This window comes from Antechinus flavipes, chromosome 6 (genome assembly GCF_016432865.1).
Source record: "Antechinus flavipes isolate AdamAnt ecotype Samford, QLD, Australia chromosome 6, AdamAnt_v2, whole genome shotgun sequence".
Lineage (NCBI taxonomy): Eukaryota > Metazoa > Chordata > Mammalia > Dasyuromorphia > Dasyuridae > Antechinus > Antechinus flavipes.
Genome location: NC_067403.1, coordinates 151,658,913 through 151,676,466, shown reverse-complemented (window position 1 = coordinate 151,676,466; position 17,554 = coordinate 151,658,913). Strand labels below are relative to the sequence as shown.

Below are 17,554 nucleotides of genomic sequence, written 5' to 3'. Positions count from 1 at the left end.
AGGGATTTAAATATCAGACAGACCCATACTTTTGATGATTCATATTATGGTATTCTGTGATTTACAGCTCATAGAGCATCACTAATAGAAGATGAAAATGGGGCTTTTTTTTTTTTTTTAAGGAAGAAAGTTAAATATTTAGATTCGTATTGGATATCCATGAGAATACTTGTTCTGTGTTTTGCTTGCTATTTATGTGGAAGAAAATCCTTAGGGGTGGGGAATCACTTGTTTTATTTATTAAGAAATCTTATATGATCATAGCTTTAAAAAAAAACATACAGTTGGTTATAAATAGTAAGTATAGTAAAATCTTGTATGTTCTGCATTTTTTAGTCAAATTATGTAATGAAAAAGGTATGATCTGCTTTCATTTGACAATGCTTATTTCTTCTAAGGATATCTTTGGTACATGTGTAGATCACTCTCATAAAGTTTTTATCTAGATCAGATAGTTAGCATATGGTTTAGTAGGGCCATTGTATTTATTCAACTAATACTCTTAAGGTACTATTAATCCAATTATACTGACTGAAGGACAGAACACAGAAGTTGCTTTTTTAAAACTAGATGTTTAAAACTGATGTGTACATTTTGTACATGCAATTTGTTCCCCAAAGTAGAAAGCTACAAAAATTTCTGTTATGTGAGGAATTTAGTTGCGTTCTGGTTAAGCAATGTTTTAATGTGGTTTTATATCTTATAATGTGTGGTGATCTTCTTTTAAAATAAGTAGAATAGTTCTCTCTGGGGGAGAAGGTAGGTTTCTCAGGGAGGTTTTCTTGGAGGCAGTCTTAATTGCATTTGAAAGTAATAATCAACCAAAACGCAGCCAGGTGATAAAAGTTCAGATCTTTTATTGTCTCTAATATAGCCCGGTTAGCATAGAGCCCCCCGAATGTCTCCAAATCTAAAGGTTCTGTCCTTCAGCCTCTGCCTCTGCTTTCTTCAGCCTCCAGCCAGCTCCACTCCTCATGTAATTCTGGTGAAATCTCGACTCGTAGCTTCTTCGTCTGAAAACTCTTCTTCTGCCACCAGCCAGCCAAGTGGAAAAATATTCTAGTGAATCTCTCTTGCCTCAGAGAGAGGGCTTCTGGTGTAATTCAGCTGAAATCTGACCGAGAGCCTCTGTCTGTTTCTTTTATACAAGAGGGAGGAATTGTGGAATAAGAGAGAGAGAGAGGGATTATGGGTTTTCTCCCATAGTGCTCTCTGGCCCTAAGAGCTTCAAGGGAGGTGTGAATTCACAAAGTTACAAAGTTTACTTTGTGAATCTGGCATACTTGTGAACTCCGATGAGTAAAGGTGTAAACACAAGCATTGTACTAATTAGTTCTACTTAGTACCTTGTTTCAGGTTCTGGCCCAAAACATCTTGTAAGATCAGATCAATAATCTATCAACTCTAATGAGTTAGCAGTTTGTAAAGATTCCAACAATAATGCCACGTTATAAGAAAATATTAAACATGGGACCTCATCTTTTATTTTTTTTTATTTTTATTTTTTTTTAATAACTTTTTATTGATAGAACGCATGCCAGGGTAATTTTTTACAGCATTATCTCTTGCATTCACTTCTGTTCCGATTTTTCCCCTCCCTCCCTCCACCCCTTCCCCCAGATGGCAAGCAGTCCTATACTTGTTAAATATATCACAGTATAGATACAATATATGTGTGCAGAACCGAACAGTTTTCTTGTTGCACAGGGAGAATTGAATTCAGAAGGTATAAATAACCTGGGAAGAAAAACAAAAATGCAAGCAGTTTATATTCATTCCCCAGTGTTCTTTCTCTGGGTGTAGCTGCTTCTGTCCATCTTTGATCAATTAAGGCTCTCTTTATCGAAGAGATCCACTTCCATCAGAATACATCCTCAAACAGTATGGTTGTTGAAGTATATAATGATCTCCTGGTTCTGCTTATTTCACTTAGCATCAGTTCATGTAAGTCTCTCCAGTCCTCTCTGTATTCATCCTGATGGTCATTCCTTACAGAAAATAATATTCCATAACATTCATATACCACAATTTACTCAACCATTCTCCAATTGATGGACATCTTTTCATTTTCCAGCTTCTAGCCACTACAAACAGGGCTGCCACAAACATTTTGGCACATACAGGTCCCTTTCCTTTCTTTAGTATCTCTTTGGGGTATAAGCCCAGTAGAAACACTGCTGGATCAAAGGGTATGCACAGTTTGATAATTTTTTGAGCATAGTTCCAAATTGCTCTCCAGAATGGCTGGATGTGTTCACAATTCCACCAACAATGTATCAGTGTCCCTGTTTTCCCACATCCCCTCCAACATTCCCCATTATCTTTCCCTGTCATTCTAGCCAATCTGACAGGTGTGTAGTGGTATCTCAGAGTTGTCTTAATTTGCATTTCTCTGATTAATAATGATTTGGAGCATATTTTCATATGTCTATAAATAGTTTCAATTTCTTCATCTGAGAATTGTCTGTTCATATCCTTTGACCATTTATCAATTGGAGAATGGTTTGATTTCTTATAGATTAGAGTCAATTCTCTATATATTTTGGAAATGAGGCCTTTATCAGAACCTTTGATTGTAAAAATGTTTTCCCAGTTTATTGTTTCCCTTCTAATCTTGTTTGCATTTGTTTTGTTTGTACAAAAACTTTTCAATTTGATATAATCAAAATTTTCTATGTTGTGGTCAATAGTGATCTCTAGTTCTTCTTTGGTCATAAATTCTTCCTTCTTCCACAGGTCTGTGAGGTAAACTATCCTATGCTCTTCCAATTTATTTATAATCTCATTCTTTATGCCTAGGTCATGAACCCATTTTGACCTTATCTTGGTCTTTATTTTTTTCTAGTCAGCAAAAGTTTATTGAACATCTACTATATGCAAAATCCTATGTTAGGTTGATGAAATTATTAGCATTAACTTTAAAAGAAAAATGATATAGTATACATTTTGTTGTAGCTTAATAATATCATAGTTGTGAATTTATTTATAGGTTATGATTAAAAACATCCAAAGGAAAAAAATATTGTTATTAATGGAGAAAATTGTTATAGAAATGCTGACTCTTTTTATTTGTTGTCATCATTTCATTCTAAGATTTCTTAAAGGACAATCTGAATTAATCTAAGTCCCAAATGAAGATTTTTTCGAACTTTTTCTTTCACCATTTCTCATCTTTTGCTGAGAGTCATAAAGTTCTACTGAAATGTTCTGTATGATTTTATATTTTAAACTGATGTATCTTTTGATACAATTTCACTCCTTATGGCAAAGGGATCATTAAATATTTGCTGGCTGAGATAGTTTCTCTGCTGATCTCATCATTGTAATGCTTACTTTATGCTGTTACATTTCAGTAAAGAGTGATGATAGTCTTTCTCAATCAATATCTGTTCATTTATCCATTTTCTATTTTTTGATACTTATAGCTTATTTATATAGATCAAGTTGGAATTCTTTTAATTACATACCATGTCTTCACATCTTTATAATTCTGGTTTTTTTTAATCTTTGATTATTTTTTAACAAATCAGTTATATACATAATATGTACAGTTGTGATTCAGAAATGACTTCCACGTGAGTATAATGTTACCTAATATCTCCTCTGTAGTTAAATTACAGTGTTACATTGTATAATAAGGTCAAACCCATATGGGTTTGTGGATTTTTTTTGGGGGGAGGGTGGCAGAATTACTAGAGTAGTTAGCCATTTTCTTCTCCAGCTTATTTTATAGATGGGAAAACCAAGGGGAGCAGGACTAAGTGACTTGCCCAGGGTCACACAGTTAGTAAGCTAATAAATATCTGAGGCCAGATTTGAACTCAGAAAAATGAATCTTCCTGACTCTGAGCTGGGCACTCTATCTACTGTAATACCTAGTTGAATGAATTAGCAGAATGAAAAAACTTGACTCCACATTGGCAAATGTTACCAAAGATAAAGAAGAGAGAACAACAGATCAGGAATGTAGACTACTCAGCAAGGAACAATCTGGAAGAGAAGCAAAACAAACCAAAAAAAACCCCCATGATCTCAAAGCCATACATTGATTTGGAAAACAAGATTCCTAGATAATTTAAGGATTGTATGTCTCCCAGAGGAAAATATAAGTCACAAAACCAAAAAAGTCACCATAATTCAAAAAAACTGCCCAGACTCTTAATACAGAAAACACTGTCAATGAAAGAATCCATAGATCACCTCCCCAAAAAACCCCCAGTATACTGCAAACTTCAAGACACTTAGTGATCCAATGACAACATTGACAGCAAATTCTGTAGGAAACTGAGAGAAAGACCTTCAAATATAAAGGATAAGTAATTCAGATAATAAGGATTATCCTGTGCCCTCCAACACTGCAGGAGAGAGTAGAATAATGTTTTCTAAAGAGCAAAAGTAATTTAGAATGTAACCAAAGGTGATATAAGCTGCAAATCTGAGTCTAGCCATTAACAAAAAATAAAATAATTTTTATTATCTTAATAATAAAATAATATATATAATATAAACAATAAGTAATAATAAAAAGAGGCATTTGAAACATTCCTACAAACAAAACCAGATTCAAACTAATCATTTACTAATCATTGTTGTTTCTAGACAACAGAACTACAAGATAAATACAGGAATAAAGGAGGACATGGATAATTAAATAAATTAACTTTTGTGAAGACAGGGGAAACTATTTGGACATAGATTAAATTTCTAAATATTGTAGTTTCAAAAAATAGATTCATTCACTGAAGTTTTTATTAGCCCACTAGCTTATTTTTTCCCTTACAATTAAAAATTCCTTGTTGGCTTTACTTAATTTTTTTTTTTTAAGTTTTATTGGTACATTTTATTTTTAAATTTAGTCTCTATGACCAAGCATTTAGCTCTTTTTTTCCCAAGTTCCCCTACTCTCCTACATCCCCCACACACAGAAAAAATACCCTTATACCCCTGTGTATTGTCAAGCAAAACAAATCATCATATGACCCATGTTTAAAAGTGTATGTCTTATTCTTTATCTTGAGTTTATTGTCACTCAACAGAAAGTGAATAATTATCACTGATATTCTGGAATTGTGGTCAGTTGTGTTGATCAGAAAACTTCTTTCTTTCAGAATTGTTTCTTTTTACAATGTTATTGTTATTGTATAAGTTGTTCTCCCGAATATGCTTGTTTTACTCTTGTTATTTCATACAGATCTTCCTAAGTTTTTCTACAAACAATTCCATTCATCATTTGTTTAGTATTATTATATTTAGACACTATAACATGTCTATCCGTTAATTGTTGACCATTCATGTTTCCACTTTTTTAACACTACAAAAAAAGAGTGCTATTATACTTATTTTTAAATCTAATAATCCTTTTCCTCGTTCTTTGAGCTTTGGGAGTTATGTACTTGTAAAGGTATTGCTAGGGAGAAGGAAATAAGTATTAATTTAGTGATAATGAGGGTAGCTTAGTTGACATAGTAGTTACAATACTGGGTTTGGAGTCAGTAAGATTCTTCTTTTTGTATTCAAATTGGCCTTAGTTCAGATTGGTCATTAGCTTTGTGATTCTGGGCAAAATCACTTAATTCTTTGCTTTGGTTTCCTCATTTGTAAAATAAGTTGGAGAAGGAAATGTTAGACTGCTCCAGTATATTTGCTAAGAAAACCCCGGATGGAGTCGCAAAAAGTTGAACATGACTGAAAACAATTGAACAACAAATGGTGATAGTGGTAACTCACTTTTATATAACACTATGTACGAGGCACTTGCTAAGTGTTTTATAATGATATCATTTGATCCTTACAACAACTCTGAGAGATAGGGGCTATTATCATCCCCATATTATAGGTGAAGAAACTAGTGCAAACAGTTTAAGTGACTTGTCCAGATTCACACAATTAATCAATGTCTGAGATAGGATTTGAATTCACATCTTCCTTGATTTCAGGCCCAGTCTGTTGCACCTTCTAGTAACTTCAGTGCATTAAGGTTCCTATTTTTTTCATAACCCCTTCAACCTTTGCCAATTTGATGTATATGAGGTAGAAGCTCAAAGTTGCTTTAGTTTGTATTTCTTTATTAATGATTTGGAGTATTATTATTTTTATTTTTGATTTGGCTGTTTGATAGCTTGATTTCTTCTCTCCAGAACTAACTGCCTGTTCATGTCTTTGGACCATTTATCAATTGGAAAATGAGCATTTTTTTTTTCTTAAACACTATAGTCATTTACTGATTATATACAATTAGATATAGATTTTGCTTGGTAAAACTGGCATACATGCTGGCAATATTGGTACTATGTATGCAAATACTCTTGGTTAATTGGTGAAAATGTATCAAGTGAATTTTTCCTATAAGGAATATGTCTCCATTCTGCAGCCTAACTATTCCCAATTCCCCAAAGGGGCAAAGAAGCAAAGAAACAATCCTCTCAGCCCAGCCAGGCTTCTCCCTTCTTGACCTAACTCACTTTCTGAGAGGAACTGAGATCTTTATTACTTTCCCCCTTCCCCATGTTGTCCAAGCTTCTGGAGTGGTGGGTGATGGGGCAGGGCTGCCTGAGGAGGCAAAAACTAGGATCCTGCACCCTCTGAAGCTCAGGGCTCTGGCCCCCATTGCGATTAGGGGCTGCGGGCTACTTGGTTCTCTATCACTGCTCTTATGCTGCTTGCACAACTGCCACCACTGCTACTGCATCTCTTCCTCCTGAGTACACTCCTTCTAGTACTAATGTTTTGGAAGCCAAGAGACTATATGCTGCAGCCACTTTGTCTTACAGGCACTGCCTTGCAACCAACCTCTGAATCATAGACTCCCATCGGACACTTTTGCATGCTGCTGCCTGCATTGAGGAGGGCCTGCCCCCAATTGAGGGCAATAGCAGCCATAGCAGTGGGGGCTGGGCAGTGCACTCGGCCAGCCTCACATCCCCATTGCTCTACTGAGACAATAACCAATTGCAAGAAGTGCTGAGCTAGCGTCAGTTGCTGGAATTCTGAGTGTCAAAGCAGACTAGTGCTGAGGTGCCTCTGTAAATTGTTTAGCAGTGATTTTATCTGTGTTTCAAATTCACAGTAAAGTGTACTAGTGCAGAATGACAACTGTTCCTTCAATTTGTAATTTTAAAGAATTCAGGCACCATAATGCATGCGAGAGGTAGGACTTTCTAGATTTACTTTGTTGGGAACGATCTTCTAAGGGCAATACTCTTACCTTTATGTGTCTCTATTTCTCTACCTCTGTGTTGTTCTCTACCTTTCATCCTTTTCTCTACTGAATGTTCTTGCTAAGAACTAAGTTTTGAGGTTAAATGTTAGTCATTGTTCTCTCAAGTCTAATCTTGTAGTTGTTGTAGCTAGAATGTCAACTATAATTTAGGGCTTTATCTGTGGGTAGGTTCTTTTCACCCTTTTTTTCTTAACTGTTAAAATAGGCACCTCATTTTTCTTCCTGTCTCCCCATTCAAATTTACTCTTTATTCAGCTCCCAAAGTGATTTTCCTGGAGTCTGGGTTTTACTCTAGCATTTCCCTGCTCAAAAAAATCCTAGTGGCTCCCTGTTACTTCCAAGACTTATTGAGTAGTAGTAGTTGTTATTTTGTCCTTCATTTTCAAAGAGAACCATGACATTAGGAAAGTGATGCCATGATATAGAAGTACATTGGGTATAAGTGAGAGAAAGCTGTGCCTCACTTTCCCTTCCAGAACATCTGAGTTCAGTGGCAAGATATAGATCAGGATGACTGGAGATGGCACTGGATGTAGTGGGAGACCGTGGCCTTTTAATAAGCTTAAGGCAGGTAGGTGGCAGAGTGCATAGATTGCCAGGCCCTAGAGTAAGGCTCATCTTGCTGGAGTCAAGTCTTGTCTCAGACTCTAGCTATGTGACCCTGGGCAAATCACTTAACCTTGATTGTTTCAGTTTCTCACCTGTAAAATGAGCTTGAGAAGAAAATTGGTGAAGTCCTGTAAATTCAACAATAATAATAATAATAGAGTTCCCATTTGTGTGTGTGCGCGCATGTGTGTGCATGTGTGTGTGTGAACGTACAGCCTTTTTTAAAGGATTGTACTTTTTTAGGAAAAAACATACTTTCTGAAACATCTCAGTTGATCCAAGAGATTAATCACAATAGATAGGTATAGGGTCATTTTAACACAGCAACTATATTAATCTCTTAATTCAGCAAGAGATAATTGAACTTATTAGAAACTATTCAGTAGTTTAATGTAAAGCCTTGCATCTTGGTCTGTAAATGTTTCATAGAGGTTGTCCCCAGTGCAGTGGAGGCCTTCCCTTAGTTCTTTTAAAATTTTATAAATACCAATGCAATATGTGAATTATCCATTTATTATTCTCTCTTTTGCTACATGTTTGATCTACTTTTTTACACTTTTATTTTAAATATATACATAATATCTTATATATTTCATTGTACACATTTTATATAAATTCATCATCACTGGTAATACATTATAACATGAGACACTTACCATATTACTTTCTAAATTACTATTTAGGTCCCCTGCAGTTGTTACTCTCTTGAAATTGTGACATCTCGTGATCTTCAGCCAAATAGTATTACTAGGAGAATCTGGGTGATTAAAAAGATGAGCGTTTGTAGAAACGAGCAATTTAGTATAATTAAAAGAATGGCATTGTTTCTCAAATTGTTCCAGTTTATGTTCTTTCTCCTATCTTGTCATAGACCCATTTCATTGTCTATTTGCAATATTTGTCCTAAACTTTCCATATAAATGGATGGAGATGGAGATGGAGATAGGGACTAAACCTGATTTCCTTTTTTTTTTTTTAATAACTTTTTATTGACAGAACCCATGCCAGGGTAAAGCATTATCCCTTGCACCCACTTCTGTTCCGATTTTTCCCCTCCCTCCTTCCACCCCCTCCCCCAGATGGCAAGCAGTCCTTTAAATAGGTTATAGTATATCCTAGATACAATATATGTGTGCAGAACCGAACAGTTTTCTTGTTTCACAGGGAGAATTGGATTCAGAAGGTATAAATAACCCAGGAAGAAAAACAAAAATGCAAGCAGTTTATATTTATTTCCTAGTGTTCTTTCTTTGAGTGTAGCTGCTTGATCAATTGAAACTGAATTAGTTCTCTTTATCGAAGAGATCCACTTCCATCAGAATACATCCACAAACAGTATCGTTGTTGAGGTATATAATGATCTCCTGGTTCTGCTCATTTCACTTAGCATCAGTTCATGTAAGTCTCGCCAGTCTTCTCTGTATTCATCCTGCTGGTCATTTCTTACAGAACAATAATATTCCATAACATTCACATACCACAGTTTACTCAACCATTCTCCAATTGATGGGCATCCATTCATTTTCCAGCTTCTGGCCACTACAAATGTGCTTCAGTTTACAGTCAGACTATCAAGTTCTTTCTTTGGAGGTGGATAGCATTTTTTATCAAAAATCCTTCAGAATTGTCTTGGATCATTGTATTGCCAAGAATTGCCAAATTATTTATTCACAGTTGATCATTGTACAATATTGCTATAATTGTTACAAGGTTTCTTGGTTCTGCTCAATTCATTTTGCATCAGTTTATGGAAGTCTTTCTTAGGTTTTTCTGAAAGCATTCTGCTCATCATTTATTATAGCCAATAGGATTCCATTGCCATCATATATTATAACATGTTCATTCATTCCCCAGTTGATAGATTTTCCCTCAAATATTAAAGAGGTAAATTATTTCAGCTATGTCAGAGAACTGCAAAGGTGGCTTCATCTTCACTTTTGAAGGTACCGAGTTACCTTAAAGGTTCCAAGATAGCAGATTGATTGTGTCACATATGGGAAACAGCAAGGCGTTTTTTGGCTGAAAGAATAGAGTGCAAGAAGAGAAGTAAAATTTAATACCTTCTTTGTGGCTCTTAGAACAAATTGTCTCTTCTGCCCATTCCACTGGGGAAATCTTCACGTATTTGTGGTAGACATCTCTCTATTGGATCAAAGGATTTTAAGGTCTTTTAATTCCTCTCAATTTGGTTTATAGCCAAAAAGTTTTACTGGGTTATGACTCAGCCACAAGTGAGAATTGGGTGACAGATACTTTTAAAAATATTTTTATGAAAGCTTTTTATTTTCAAAACATATGCATGGATAATTTTTAAACATTGACCCTTGCATAGCCTTGTGTTCCAAATTTTCCCCACCTTCCCCCCACCCTCTCCCCTAGATGGCAAGCAATCCAATATATGTTATACATGTTTTTTTTTTAATACATGTTAATATATATGCAATCCAATGCATGTAAACATATTTATACAATTCTCTTGCTGCACAAGAAAAATCAGATCATAAAGGAAAGAAAACGAATAAGAAAACAAAACACAAGGGAACAACAACAAAAAGAGTGAGAATGTTATGTTGTGATCCACATTCAGTTCTCACCGTCTTATCCCTGGGTGTAGATAGTTCTTTTCATTACTGAACAATTGAAACTGGTTTGAATCATCTCATTGTTGAAAAGAGCCATATCCATCAGAATTGATTGTTGTGTAGTCTTGTTGTCGTCATATACAATGATCTGGTTCTGCTCATTTCACTCAGCATCAGTTGATGTAAGTCTTTCCAGGCCTCTCTAAAATCATCCTGTTGATCGTTTTTTATAGAACAATAATATTCCATAATATTCATATACATAACTTACTCAACCATTCTTCAGTTGATGGGTATCCATTCAGGACAACTTTGATGGCTGTTGCTCTAGGAGGCTCACCATATTTGTGCTGGATTTTATGTGATCACCCATTTGACTTTAGCCCTAATCCAACTCGGAGTTCCAGAGTTCAGGTGATCCACCAGTCTCAGATTTTCCAGCAGATGGGATTAGAGCCTGTGCTACCACATCCTCTTTTTCTTAGGATTCCTATTTTCAGGTATTGGGAAATTGGAGACGCAGAGTTGGCAGTCATCTAGTGTCTGCATCTCAGATGTAGAAGTCTTGACAAAATCTGTTCTAGGGATAATAAAAGTGGAGAAGTAGGAGTTGGATGAAGTTAAGGAGAAGAATTCAGAAGTAAGTGCAATTTCATAAGTTTCATGTCTTTCCCCTCTTATACTTTCTTCCTTTCTCAGATCAGATACAGCCAAATTTTCCTTTTCCTGAGATCAGTTAGAGCGAGATGTTGTTCTAATTAAAGCAAATGAAAAGTAAAGGTTAATTCTCCAGGGATTTATTTATTTATATTCTCCAACAAGAAGCTTGTTAAATCAAGCTACCTTTGTGTGAGTTCTTTTGATTCTCTCAATTCTAGGGGATCCTGCTTCTCCTAATCCAGCCTGGAAGTAAATCATTAGTTAATATCAAATGGTAAAAATCCCCTTGTCACATTTGCATTTATCCATGAATCTCCCCACAGAGAGTAATGTATTAAAGCCAAAGGGTATTGATTGGCACATATTTGAACCCAGATGAAAAATACCTTTTTGTTAAGAGTTATCTTTTAGTAAAAAATTTCAGACCCTATTAGTTTACAGCTTATTGTATTGCTTGTCTCAATATGTCACACCTGAATATAGATTGCATTAACACATCTTCCTTGAAAAGGTTTATACTAAAAAAAAAAATCTAATTTAAAAATATACTATAGATATATATATAGATATAGATATAGATATGGAGGCAATTGGGGTTAAGTGGAGTTAAGCTTTTTTTAAAAACTTGATTTCTCATTTCTGTCTCTGGTCATATTTGAACTCAGGTCCTCCTGACTTCAAGGCTGGTGCTTTATCGATAAACACTGCGCCACCTGGCTGCCCCTCTCGAAACATCTCGAAACAAACAAACATAACATTAAAATGACTTTGTTCCATTATGTAGGTTTCTTAATCAGCTATATAACTAATTGAAATCCATATTTCTCCATCTTTTTTGCAAGGATCTAAGAGAATTTTAACCTTTTTAAAATCTAAGAATAACATGTCTATCTAAAGTATTTCTCTTACTCTGTTGTCTATTAATCTCATGAAAAAAAGAAAATGAGTTTAGTTTATCAATAATGGTTCTTAAAGAATCCATGCCCTCTTCTAGCATTTCATTATGCCTCCAAAATACAAGTATGGCTCAGTTTTATTATTCCATGTTACTTCTCATTAGTATGTAGTTTCAAAAAATCTACCTTTTCACTTTAAAAAAAAAAAAAAAAAAAAAAGAGGACATTTGCTTGTCTCCAGGTTCTAATACCTTTTATTACAGTTTTCTCAAAAATCAGTGGTGATGGTTCCGTATTCATGTCTGTTAAGTTGCAATGCTTTTTAACCATGCAACTTAATAACTACAGTGAAACTCCTCTTGGAATTTCCACAGGACTTGAGTAGTGTAATACAAAATACTAACGGAAAATAAAGGGAAATATCCTAACCATCTGCTAAAGCTGTAGTCACCATGTCTTCTAGGTTCCATGTATACCTTGAGCCTCACAAACTTCTGACTGCCCCAGTCAACTAAGGAGCAAATGGGAGAATAGGAAGAGGAACGATGAGGGAGAGGGCTGGAGCCCAACTGGTACAGCCATCTTTCATTTTTCTGTAACTTTGCTGTTTTGTATTTTTTTTCCCCCTTGCTTCTTGACTTCAGAGGATCAGTCCTGGAAATATATCTCCTATCATTCAGACTAAGTTTCTCTGAAGCTACGGATTATTTTATAGATGGGAAAAACAGAGGCTCCAGGAGATGAACTGACTTGCTAAATGTCACTTTATGATATGGAGTGGTAGAGACTGCAAAGTCTAGAGTTGAACCCAAATTTGCTGACTCTACTACCTCCAGTGTAATTTCTTATACTCCATCTTGTCAGTATCTGTCTAAATTGTTACAGATATGCCTCTGAGGGAGTCTTCCTTTGTCTCTCATCTCTCTGTCTCCAATCTGTTTCCTATAGCCATAAAGAACATTTTCCTAATGCACAGGCATGATTATGTCATCCATATGCTCAAAAAACTTGAGTAGCTTTCTATAGCCTGTAAGATTTATGATAATGATCTAACATTTTATGTAGTTCTTTTAAGTTTACAGGTGGACTAGATGCCTTCTAAAGATATTTTCAATTGAATTTCTGAAATCCATGCTCCAGCCACTTGGTGAATTTGTTCTGAGAATTTGGAACCAATTAGGGCACATTTATATTATATGAACTCCAGTTACCTTCTGATAGATTCTAATGAACATGAGGGGCAAGGAGCCTTGAAGGAGGGAGAAAAATAAAAACTAAAGGAAAGGAGTATATATAGACAGAGAGCATTGTTGCTAAGTAATTTCTAGGGTTACTATAAATATGTGAATTCTCAGGCCTGCTTCTAGTACCAGTTCATAGCACTATTTCATTCTCTTATGATCTTTAATAATTTTTCAACTGTAGTTGTCTGGTACCTGACCATCCTAGAATGATTATCTTAACTTTTCCTTATCTTAAGGCGTTCCTTTTTCTTTTTTGTTTGGGTTTTTTATCTTGTTTTCTGTTTTTCTGGTTATATATGTAATTCATTTTTAAAAATACATTCCCTTATGAAAAGTTGGGAGAGAAAAATCAGAACAAAAGTGAAAAACCATAAGGAAAAAAAAAACAGAAGAAAAAAGGGAAAAAAGTGTGTAGCATAGCATAGCATGTGTCGATTTACATTCAGTTTCCATAGTTCTCTCTCTGGATACAAATAGCATTTTCCATCCAAAGTTTATTGAACTTGTCTTGTATTACTGAGAAGAATGCTGAGAAGAATCCAATCTTTCATAGTTGAGCATTGCACAGCCTTGCTGTGTACAGTTGTATTCCTCATTCTTATTTACTCAGCACCAGTTCATGTAAATTTTTCCAGGCCTTTCAAAATAAGCTTGTTCATTGTAGGGTATGTGCTATCTCCCTGGAGGGTCTCTGGGTCAGCCAGAGTCAGGATAAATTAAAGTCCTTAGTCTTTAGGGAGAGAAGTGAAAGAGGAGGCAAGCAGAATCCTGGATTCCATACTCCAGAGTCACCAACTTCTCTCCTCCTTGTCCTGCTACCAAGTGCCCCTGTGGCCCCTCTCCTTCTGTCCTCCAATCCTTGCCTATCATTATCTTAACACCAAACCTTCAGCAAGTACCAATGGTGAGAAGAGCCATTTATCCAAATATATGCTAATAGAGTCATTGTCTCACATTGAATGGGTAAAATTAGCCTTAAAAGCTTAGTTATCTGATTCAAGCATATCTTTTTGGAGGTTTAGCCCTCTACAATTCATCATTTTTTATAGAACAAAAATATTCTATTATCTTCATATACTATAACTTATTCAGCCATTCCCCAATCAGGGCAGCTTTTCATTTTCCAATTCTTTACCACCATAAAAAGAATTGCTACAAATATTTTTGCACATGTGGATCCTTTTTCCTCCTTTATGATTTCCTTAGAATACAGATGTACTGCTGGATCAAGGTTATGCACAGTTTGATAGTACTTTGAACATAGTTCCAAATTGCTCTCCAGAATGGTTGAATTATTATTTACCAACAACGCATTTATAAATAAGTTTTCCCACATCCCCTTCAACATTTATCATTATCTTTTCCTGTCAATGTAGTGAATCTGAGAGGTATGAGGTGATGCCTCAGAATTGTTTTTATTTGCATTTTTCTAATCAATAGTGATTTAGAGCATTTTTTCATATGACTATAGATGGTTTTAATTTTTTCATCTGAAAATTATATGTTCTTATACTTTGACCATTTATTAATTGGAGAATGACTTTTATTTTTATAAATTTGACACAGTTCTTTATATATTTTAGAAATGAGGCCTTTATCAGAAACATTGGATGTAAAAAAAATTCCTCAGCTTTGTGCTTCCCTTTTCATCTTGGGCCATGTTAGTTTTATTTGTGCAAAAACTTGTTGATGTAATCAGAGTTGTCCATTTTGCATTTCATAATGTTTTCTAATACTTTGTCATAAATTCCTACTTTTTCCAAAGATCTGAGAGGTAAACTCTCTCTTGCTCTTCTAATTTGCTTATGGTATCACCTTTACATCCAAATCATGTACCCATTTTGACCTTATTTTGGTATGGGGTATGAGATATAGGTCTGCCATATTGGCTTCTTAGAAAGAAGATATTAATAGAGGGTGGGGGGGATGCAAATAAAGAGGGGATGAGGATGATGATGAATTTTTTAGAGTAATATGAATAGTCATAGGAGAGATCAACACTGTAGGAAATTCTGTTGGGACCTTAATAGATTAGGATACCAGAAAACTATACAAAATTGAAGTAAGGTAGAAGTCATGAAAATCTAAATGCTATATTTTACCAGATTTATTAGCCTTTTTTCAGATAAGTGAAAAGGATAAGAGATCACAGATAGTTGATTGATCTTCAATTGCCAGTAGTTACTAACACTTTCATTTAAAATTTCTTAGTCTTTCTGGAAACTAAGGAAGCTTCCATTTAAGGTGGTCATTTTATTTTTAAAAATTATCTCAATTTGTTAGTCATCCAGATTTCTTAAAGTATGTCATATGTATGTTGCATATATTTCTTTAATGAAATTACTATATGTACTTTCTTTGTCTTGGTATAGTGCTTCTGGAAGCAATTATGAAAAATGGAAGCACAGCTGCAAATGGCCCACATTGTCGAAAACCAACAAGTGGTAGTGATCACAACAGATCCAATAGCACAAAGGACAGTACATGTGCTGGTGGTGAAAGTGGAAAAGCCTATACCAAAGATCAAGTAGATGGAGTCCTCAGGTATGGAATTTTATAAGATCTTTTTAATATTTTGATTGTGATGACTGCTTAGAAAGTTTAATTTTGGCCTAAAAAGATTCTTCTGTCTCTTTGTAAATAGCAAATGCATATGAAAAAGCTGAACTGTTTACTTGTATGCTCTATGATTAATTTTCCTTATAAAAACACATTATGGGCATAACGTGATAGTATGGGATTATGGGTTATGTTTCAAATGAGATAAAATGTGGAAAATATTTACAACTTTGGAAATCTACATATAAGTGTTTACTGTTATAATTACTTAAGACTAATAATTTTTCACCAATGGTTTGTTTTGTTTTGTTTTTATTTTCCCCCAATTATATGTGAAAACAATGTGAAGAAAGTCCCATAGTTTTCTATATAATAATGTTATCTACATGTACACAATTGTATGATGAAAATCTCTCAGAACAAGGATTCAAAGACTGTATGTTATTTAAAAAGCAAGGAGATCTATAGTAGAGTGGAATGGGGGGCCTGGAGATGGTGGTATTTGGTGTGGGTTGTTCAAACCTGGTCTTTTTCTCTTCCAGGAATTGTCTGTGCCTGATTTCCTCCCTATCTCATTCTCTCCTCAGTCTCTTGCTATCTGCTTTTACCTCCCTTGGCCTCTGTCAAACATCAGTGATCATTGATTTGGCCACATATCCAAGGGCTTTTTCAGTCCTCATTCTCCTTTACCTTTTTGTATTTTTTTGTCACTGCTGACTATACTTTCGTCCTGGATAGTCTGTCATATCCTGCCATCAGGCACTCCTCTTTTGGGATACTTAACTCTGGCAGGCCAATTTCTTTTTCCATTACAGTCTTTTTCTTTTCTTCCCTCCTTGAATCAATTTATACCATTCTCCTCTCTTCTCTCATTCTCTCCTTTGGTGCTCTTGATTCATTCCCTCATTTCAGTGGACATTATCTAAGAAAAGGATTCCATTCTTGACTTCTTTTGTGAACATGCCCTCATATTTCCAAAATATGATTTTCCAAAATCTAAAATTTCCCAAAAAAAGCCAAACCCTGTAGGTATTTCTGTTCATGTGTCACACCAGCATTTCAAGTGCAACCAAGAAATTGAACTCATTTTTTCCCCTCAACTTGGGCTACCTTTCAAATCTCACTCTTTTTGTCTGATCACCACTTCATCTGGCATGATCAGAATATTTACTGATGCTTTCCTTTTTGTCCTGTTTAATGTGCAGCTTACTTACTAGGCCTGCCAATAGGCTGACCTCCATTCTTTCCCTGTGCCAGTCTACCCTGTATATATTGCTGCCAAAATCATCTTCCTTACATGTAGATCAACTGTATCTTGCCTCCTGAATAAAATGCAGACTCCCTCACCTGGTATCCAAGACGTGGCACAATATGTCTTCACCTTGTTTTTCAAGTTTTTTCTCATATTCTTAGCCAATTTGGGTTGTTTTCGTTCCTTCTCTCAGGCTTCCATGCTTTTGATACTAATATTTCTTATGTTGAGAATGCCCTCCCCCCATTTGTCCAACCTATTTGTTTTGCTTTGGAGATCTACTTTACTACAAAGGGAAAATTGAGATACTGCTTTCTCCATGAATTTTTGATGATCCCATTGCCTATCAACCTCTTGAGGCCAAATATTGTGTCTTATTTCTGCTTTAAATCTACTCTCTTTCCGCCACTCTCTCTCACTCACTCCTACTCCCTGATTCTCCATTGATCAAATTTCCTGGCTCCTCATGGCATTAGGCATTTAATATGTGTGTGCATATTTTTCATAAACAGAACTGATTTCCAAGGTTCACT

The 17,554-nt window shown here is 35.2% G+C and overlaps 1 protein-coding gene across 2 annotated transcripts in view; it reads left to right on the top strand.

Annotated features, from left to right (window-relative positions):
- DNAJB14 (DnaJ heat shock protein family (Hsp40) member B14) overlaps positions 1-17,554 on the top strand; it is a 68,707-nt gene that overhangs the window by 11,524 nt on the left and 39,629 nt on the right. The window contains exon 2 of one of the 2 annotated variants that reach the window (XM_051965239.1): positions 15,583-15,754. The exons of the other annotated variant lie outside the window; for it this stretch is intronic. Within the exon in view, the coding sequence (XP_051821199.1) occupies positions 15,583-15,754 (172 nt within the window). The remainder of the gene's footprint in view (positions 1-15,582; positions 15,755-17,554) is intronic. 2 annotated transcript variants of the gene reach the window in all.